Source organism: Gadus morhua, chromosome 13 (genome assembly GCF_902167405.1).
Source record: "Gadus morhua chromosome 13, gadMor3.0, whole genome shotgun sequence".
NCBI lineage: Eukaryota > Metazoa > Chordata > Actinopteri > Gadiformes > Gadidae > Gadus > Gadus morhua.
The window spans coordinates 22602405-22610992 of record NC_044060.1 but is presented as its reverse complement, the minus strand read 5'-3'; the positions used below and the strand labels follow the sequence as shown (position 1 = coordinate 22610992).

The 8588-nt window shown below is 44.0% G+C and overlaps 1 protein-coding gene across 7 annotated transcripts; it reads left to right on the top strand.

Annotated features, from left to right (window-relative positions):
- The first annotated feature begins 2495 nt into the window (after positions 1–2495).
- On the top strand, positions 2496–4814 carry LOC115557811 (uncharacterized). 7 transcript variants are annotated; one of them, XR_003979253.1, is made up of 6 exons: positions 2496–2760; positions 3306–3453; positions 3546–3603; positions 3696–3783; positions 4002–4039; positions 4231–4814. XR_003979253.1 is itself a non-coding variant. In XM_030375910.1 (5 exons), the coding sequence occupies exons 1-5, from the start codon at positions 2755–2757 to the stop codon at positions 4612–4614; spliced, it is 684 nt and encodes a 227-aa protein (XP_030231770.1). In that variant the 5' UTR covers positions 2496–2754; the 3' UTR covers positions 4615–4814. The 7 variants fall into 7 exon arrangements, 1 of the variants encoding a protein (XP_030231770.1); XR_003979255.1 differs by having other exon boundaries at positions 4002–4050; XR_003979256.1 differs by lacking the exon at positions 3696–3783.
- Positions 4815–8588: the final 3774 nt, after the last annotated feature.

Sequence of the window (8588 nt, the reverse complement as noted above, 5' to 3'; positions counted from 1 at the left end):
GCTCCCTGACAAGGGCCGGTTTTGGTGAGAGTCGGGAAGATATCGGATGACTCGCGAAAGGAGATCATCAAACTTTGGCACATAAACAAACCAACGACTCCCACAGACAAAGACGTCATTCTCGAGGTCGTCTTCAACGAAAAACTTTACTCCACATATTACTCCACCTACCGTTCTGGCGGTAAATTGCTTGGCAACACGCGCAACACGCGCAACCTAAAAGGGAGCATGAATTGCTTTGAGTAAATTTTGCGCAACAACGTAACACCAACGCTGAAGCGTTGCAGCCGCCATATGTGGAGTAAAGTTTTTCGTTGAAGACGACCTCGAGAATGACGTCTTTGTCTGTGGGAGTCGTTGGTTTGTTTATGTGCCAAAGTTTGATGATCTCCTTTCGCGAGTCATCCGATATCTTCCCGACTCTCACCAAAACCGGCCCTTGTCAGGGAGCAGCTGGCAGATTATGTTTTGTCAGATGCTGGCGTGTTTCCCCACCAGTACAATGTGCTACGATTGGGTATGCGCACTGACCAATAAATATATATACATTGGTCACTTGGAAGCATGACTTTTGATTCATTAGTTATCATGTTACACAAAGCCTACCTAATTTGGTTTACGTCAAACTCATTAATTCATATCCATATAAAATGTTTATACAACAGCTACTGCCTTGACAGATGAATGAATTATTTAAGTGTAGGCCTATAGCCAAAGGCTTTAAGCTATAGCGCATAATGTCCACATAAATTATATGGTAGGCAGCATTATTAGAGAAAAGGGGTTTATTTATCAAATACAGAAAATAGTCCCACCATACACGCACACATTTTTCATTCACTACACACGCTTTCAAATTTCATTCACTCAAAGAGGCTACTGAACTTATGTTTCACACAGAACATGAACACTTATGTTTCACATAGAACGTGAACACAAAACATTACGTAATTACTTCAAATAGGCTAACACTAAAACAAATAAGGCCAGTAGGCCTAATAGAACGAATATCGGGTGACAAGATCATTAAAATGGCTCACAATCCCGCATCAGCTGTTTGATGTCGCGCATCAAAATAGCACTTTTCCCCTGTGGAAGGGTTCGCATGTGCCAGATCGTGTGGTAGGTGGCGGTATGAAAACAGGAAATGTGATACTCCAGACAGGAAGTAGTAACCAGACGAGCAGACCAATCACAGCCTTGCAGGCTGCGCGGCTCGCGTAAAAGCTAACGTAAAAAATGACGCAAGTCAAGAAAAATCGCCCGACGCACGCAAGACGTGAGAAGTCGCGCAAGGGGTGCGCAAGGGCGCGCAAGGGCCTCTTGCGCTTGCGCTTACGCTTACGTAACTGAGCATAAATCGGCCTTTAGGCGCGTACATATACGCGCGTACATATACGCGCGTACATATACGCGCGTACATATACGCGCGTACATATACGCGCGTACATATACGCGCGTACATATACGCGCGTACATATACGCGCGTACATATACGCGCGTACGAGGAGTTCAAAAAATTGAACTTTTTACGCTCATACGCGCCGCAATAGCCAATCAGCGTTGAGCTTGACCCGACGTCACTGGCAGAGAGTAGTGAGCTTGGACAGAAGCATACGGCCGACATCTTTCTTTATTCTGTGTGGAAATAGTAACATAGTTACGCCATTAAATGCTTTTATGGAAACATTTTTAGCGAGAAATTGTGCATTTTACTTTCATAATGTTCGCTCGGTGAATGTGAAGGATGTTTGGTTTGATAGTTATGACGAAGAGGGAACGCTCCGTTCACTTGCATGGACAGAGTCTCTGGTTACTAAGCAACCTCAACGTCTTGGCGGACTATATATCTGCTGATCAACACTACGAATGCTGGAAACACACCAGACACACCATGTGAAGTTATTTAAGCCGATTATTGTTATTTATATCCGAGATTATTTAATCTAACCCGATCTAAACTCTATCACCCAAACACGGCGGCGTTTGGGTTTCCTACCTCGGACTCCAGCGCAGCCATGTCCATGGCAGCCACGGCCGGCAACTTTCTTTATTCTGGGTGGAAATAGTAACATAGTTACGCCATTAAATGCGTTTATGGAAACATTTCTAGCGAGAAATGTGCATTTTACTTTCATAAGGTTCGCTCGGTGAATGTGAAGGATGTTTGGTTTGATAGTTATGACGAAGAGTGAACGCTCCGTTCACTTGCATGGACAGAGTCTCTGATTGCTAAGCAACCTCAACGTCTTGGCGGACTATTTCTCTGCTGATCAACACTACGAATGCTGGAAACACACCAGACACACCATGTGAAGTTATTTAACCCGATTATTGTTATTTATATCCGAGATTATTTAATCTAACCCGATCCAAGCTCTATCATCCACCCAAACACGGCGAGAAGCCCCTGACTGCAGCCCGCAGACGGAGCCCACATGGAGGGGGCGGGCACTCAGTCCACATGGAGGGGGCCGGCCCTCCGCCCACATGGAGGGGGCGGGCACTCAGTCCACATGGAGGGGGCCGGCACTCCGCCCACATGGAGGGGGCGGATACTCATGCTGCGTTCGAGTATTCTCTGCGAACCGACTCGGATCTCGGATCTGACGCCACGCCCGTCCACATCGAGGGGGCGGCCACTCAGTTCACATTGAGGACTGGTCAAACAGCATGTGCAGCATCTGATCCCGTTTCTGACCTGAAATTACCTGAAATTAGAGTGTGCCCGCCCGAGCTAGTGATGCCTAAAACATGCAAGTAAGTGAGACTGTCAAAATGCCTATATTTAGTAATATTCATGCAATTATGTATTATGTCTTGTTAACTACTTAATCGTCTTTTAAGTTTTAGTTACACCTAGCATGTTCCCCCCAACATGCTAGGTCAATTTTCAGCATCATAAGGTTGAGTGATATAGTCATGTCATACACCGTTTGAAAGCTTAGAATCTGTCAATCAATGTCAACCATTCGGTGGAATAAATATGTTTAGTGAATATAGATCAAATATATCCTAGTGTCTTAGGTCAAAATAGCCCCCTCACCCTCCTCCTCCCTTGGTCCATTCTAACTTTATCGTAGTTGTGGATATCCTTAGCAATGAGTTGATACTTCATGTTGGGTCTTGAAATGTTCATAAGCGTCCACAAAAATCGATTATCAATATTATTTTAGTCTAATTACATTGTGTATATGCACAAGCCATCTTATACAAAGCAGCCGAAAAATAGAAAACCGAAACGCTGCAATGTTTTTTTGTAGAAAACTGCTTTTATGTTTATACTGGTTTTCTTTGACTTTTAGAGACACGTCAGTGTAATTGTGAATGGCGAGAGCCCTGAAATACAGCTGGACAGCAGCGGTCTACATCACTGCCCCTTCTGCAGATACAAAGGGTCAAAATGTGATATCGACCATCACATTAAATGCCATGCCTCGGTTAAATACAGAGGTACATTTTCTTATTTTTTTATTATTATTATTTATATTATTATTGTTATTATATATTTGTATGTATGTAATGTATGCTGTTTTTTCACCAAGGTCTGCAGAGGAGCTTTCAGGAAGCAGGAAGAGAAGACGGGAGGAAAAAAAGCTACAGGTACGTGTCATATACTGTAATGTGTGATGTTGTCTTAGAGCAATTGTGAAAGACTATAGTCTTACCACCCTCCCACCACTAATACATTTCAGGATAAAGATCTCTGCACAAAAAGGGCTAGAGTTGCTCCAACAGCATCCAGCTCTGAAGGATCAGGTCATGTATAGACTGTTAATCCAGGTGAATCCATGTAGGCCTACACATATTCAGAGTGTTTGTGAGATATGATTGATTCTATTAGGCTTCTACTTCCAAATTAAGTTGTACACATATCTCCATCAATATACAAGTTATAGCCTACTCCATGGCTGATCTATTGCGCATACTAGGGCCTACTTTTATTATTCCATTGTATTGGCCTACTCAACATTACAGACAACAATCTGTTTTATTTCCAGACAAAACTGAAGACCAGGAACTGGAACCTGGGAACCTAGTATATAATATGTGTGTAATGTTGGAGGTTGTTTGTATAGCCAGATGAAATAGTCTGATGACTAGTTGAATAGTGTTTTTTATCACTGAAAACTCATCAGTAGTAGTAGCCTTTGTTTGCATACCATTTTGTGGTTTTGGGAGGGTAGGGTGTCAAGTACAAACACAAATATTTTTTCTTTCTTCTTCAAGGAAGATTATGTTGTCCTGAAGGACACAATTCAGGCAGCAGCATGGTGCCACTTACAGTCCTTCAAGGACAGCGTTTCTCTCCCAGAGGTCATTGGGATGGAAGGTTGGGAGCAGATGGCAGCATCAACACAGCGCAAATCCCATGACGGCGGGGATGAGGAAGAAACGTGGAAACCATTCCAATTCTCATTCAGATTACATACTGACTATGAACTGTTCTGTGTGGAGATGATGGACAGGAGAAACCTGAAGGTGTTTGCCTCTTTTGAGTCAAACACCTCTCCCCCTCCCCGTCCCCCTCCCCGTGACGCCTGCGCCACACGACTCCAATGTAGTCTGATGATGCAGCATAATGGCGGCGCTTGGCAGCTATGGCGGCGGTGACGGCGATGTCGGGCGACAGAGCGTGAAGCAAGAGTGGCATCCACCTCACTGAGGAAGGCGTCAGTGTGTTCCCCCTTTGTTGTTTGACTTTGTTTGTTCTACTCTTTATTGATTTATCTTTTATGTTAATAGTTTACAATCTATTTTTTGTAGTTGTTATTTTTTAATTGTTTTGTTGAATAAAAAGACAGTTGTTAGTGCTCCTGTGATTGGTGTAACTTAATGTGCTTCACACATGTAGCTTTTCATTATGTCTATTGAGGTACATTTTTTGCCCTTAGATGTGGTCACTTCGTTATTCCTCACATTACATCTGATAAGGTCATACCTTTGGGTCCCAGTCTTCATAGTTCCCCAAATCTTATTTTGGCTCTTACTGGGCCTGTAACTCACAGACAGACAGGTACAGGAGTTCGGACACGTTGCATTGTTTACAGGCAAGGGTGGATTACCGCACGGGCACACCGGGCACATGTCCAGGGGCCCAAGGGCGGCCCTAAGCCAGAGCTTCTGTGTGAAGTCGCTGTTAGTAACTTTTAATGTTGCATTGTCAAAGCAACATTCAGTAGAGAAATACAAAAATTCAAGCGAAAACGGCAATAGTAGGGCTATTAATACTGAGTAAAAAAAAAAAAAGATCACTAGGGGGCACTATTTCACTTAGTGAATTTGAGACAGGTCACGAACAACGCACTGTGATTTAAACATTGAGCAACGGCGAACGGTAGTAACGTGAACTCTTAAGTGGAACCTTAATAGGTCCATGAGTGGAACAGTTAAGCGAAAAAAAAATAAACAAGAGAATATGTATTTGCAAGTCGTTTAGGCTATGCTTAACTTTATAATAGTTCCATGGTACGCAGCAAGAAAGATACCAAGTCACAATACTCCCGTACCATCTGTTTGTATAGTTTAATTAACAGCATGGGCTCCCGCTAGCTTAACATAGTATTACCGTTTCTTGCATTAACAAGAGCAGCAGAAATCTGCTCAATCGTCAGTGGTCGGACTGCCCGCCCCCTCCATGTGGACTGAGTGCCCGCCCCCTCCATGTGGGCGGAGGGCCGGCCCCCTCCATGTGGACTGAGTGCCCGCCCCCTCCATGTGGGCTCCGTCTGCGGGCTGCAGTCAGGGGTACTTGAACACGGCGGCGTTTGGGTTTCCTTCCTCGGATTCCTAAATCCAGCGCAGCCACAGGCTGGGGGGGGGGGGGGAGTTTTGGGCGGTCTCATCTACGCGCGTTACGCGCGTATCTGACCATTTTTGACACAAAATGGTCAAGCTTATGGCGTATGGCGAGTGGATAGTGCCAAACCTAAGGATTCCCTGGAAGAGGCGAAGGAGCAGCCTACCCTACGTCGCCGTGGGAACGTGTGAAATTTTGAATGGGATTGATTGGGACTGCAGACGAGAGACCAGCAGCGACGTCACGGCGACGGCATGGAAGATCCGCCCACCGGCGGCGGTGTCACGGCGACGTACATAAGGAAATTGTGACAAAATATACGTCTACTCTCGACGTGTGGATAAGTTCGTCGCCACTAAGACGCCTGCTACCCTACGTCGCCGTGAGAACGCCTGAACTAGAGAGAAGGCTATTTAAATATATTAAAGATTTGCGTGAGAATCGGTATCTCTCCAGCAAAAAGTCATCCGAATATAGCCGTGGTCTTACAAATCTCTCCCGGTGGATTGCACGAATAATTGGCGCTCCGGTATCAACAGGGCATGCCATTGTGAACACATGGACTCTGCGGTGAACGCAGCTTTAAATCCCCAAAACCGGGTTATGTTCCAAACTTAACCTGCACAAAACCTGGTCCGACCAGGTTTGATTCAGAGCATATGTTGCTATAGTAACTAACATACCGTGTTCATTTTGGAACGGAAACCCTAGGGTTACCGCAAACCCTGGGTTAATTTGCCCGGTTATGTGATAAAACCGGCTTTGTGGAATACCCCTCTGCATCAATCATCAAAACATTTTTGAGATCTGTTTTAAAACAGTTTGTCTTTTTGACACATAAAAACTAACGTTTTTTATAAAATGTAATCAACTTATTCATCAACAAGTCATTGGATACATTAATATCAGAAAATAATGAAGAAAAAATTATATATAGAGACTGGGAATCGATCCCCAGTCCCAACGGCGGCGGCGTGCATATCCTCTCCACACGGCGGCGGCGTAGCTTCTCCACACGTTCATTTCACACGTTGTTATCCTTCTCCAGGGAATCCTGGCACTATCCACTCGCCATAATAATTCAGACAAAATGTACGTCTACTCTCGACGTGTGGATAAGTTCGTCGCCACTAAGACGCCTGCTACCCTACGTCGCCGTGAGAACGCCTGAACTAGAGAGAAGGCTATTTAAATATATTAAAGATTTGCGTGAGAATCTGTATCTCTCCAGCAAAAAGTCATCCGGATATAGCCGTGGTCTCTCTCCCGGTGGATTGCACGAATAATTGGCGCTCCGGTATCAACAGGGCTCTCATCAAAAGGGCATGCCATTGTGAACACATGGAATCTGCGGTGAACGCAGCTTTAAATCCCCAAAACCGGGTTATGTTCCAATGGCAGCCACGGCCGGCAACTTTCTTTATTCTGGGTGGATATAGTAACATAGTTACGCCATTAAATGCGTTTATGGAAAGGATCCATAAACGCATTTCACTTGTAAACCTGCACAAAACCTGGTCCGACCAGGTTTGATTCAGAGTATATGTTGCTATAGTAACTAACATACCGTGTTCATTTTGGAACGGAAACCCTAGGGTTACCGCAAACCCTGGGTTAATTTGCCCGGTTATGTGATAAAACCGGCTTTGTGGAATACCCCTCTGCCCTATGAAGTGACATCACGCCCATACAATCATCAAAACATTTTTGAGATCTGTTTTAAAACAGTTTGTCTTTTTGACACATAAAAACTAACGTTTTTATAAAATGTCATCAACTTATTCATCAACAAGTCATTGGATAGATTAATGCCAGAAAATAATGAAGAACAAATTATATGTATAGACTGGGGATCGAACCCCAGTCCCAACGGCGGCGGCGTGCATATCCTCTCCACACGGCGGCGGCGTAGCTTCTCCACACATTCATTTCACACGTTGTTATCCTTCTCCAGGGTATCCTGGCACTATCCACTCGCCATATTCCAGGGAATCCTTAAGAGCGTCATGAGGTTTTGTTCACAAAATACGCGAAAATGTTTTCCCCATAATTTCCAGCGATGTGAACGCACCATTAGCAACCACATTTTGTGGAGATATGGAAAAAGAGCGAATCTGTCAAAGGTCAGATACTGTACTGCCATAAATAGATTTGAAGAGTACGAGTTTCCAGCGGTCTTCCCCTCCCCCTCCATACCAACTGAATCCTCTGCTGCCCTTCAGCACCACTTGTGCGGTTGAACACTGAGATGTTAATGCATGGTCCATTGTGGAGAACGGTTCAAGGTAAAATAATCGTCAGTGCCATTATTTGTTGAAATATATGTAAATAATATATAAAATAAAGCCAATGTAAAAAATAATGAGAAGAGCTACCGTTATATGTCCAGGACCGACAGATCTGATCTCGAGATCAGCAGACGCCCGCTCTTGTGGGCTTCACGAGTGTTGTTCTACACTTAATTCATCAAATTTAGTTTAGGAAAACATTTGACTGAAGGGTAAAACAAAAACGATCTCACATTTCTGCTAAACCATAATATGTTACACGTTAAGGGTCAGGCTCGCTTCAAAGTAAAAATTCTAGTTTATGCATGTGAACCTGCTCGATTCTATTGGCTGGAGCTGCATCGTAAAGGAAGCGGCCACTGGGAGGAAATATTGCATATGTGAATCAATCACGCCGTTATGTATAAATCGATGAAACTATCTTATCAATAAATAGAACATTGCATTGCTGTGAAGTGTGTTTGTGTACGGGATAGAAGATGAAACAGTTGCAGTTTTTG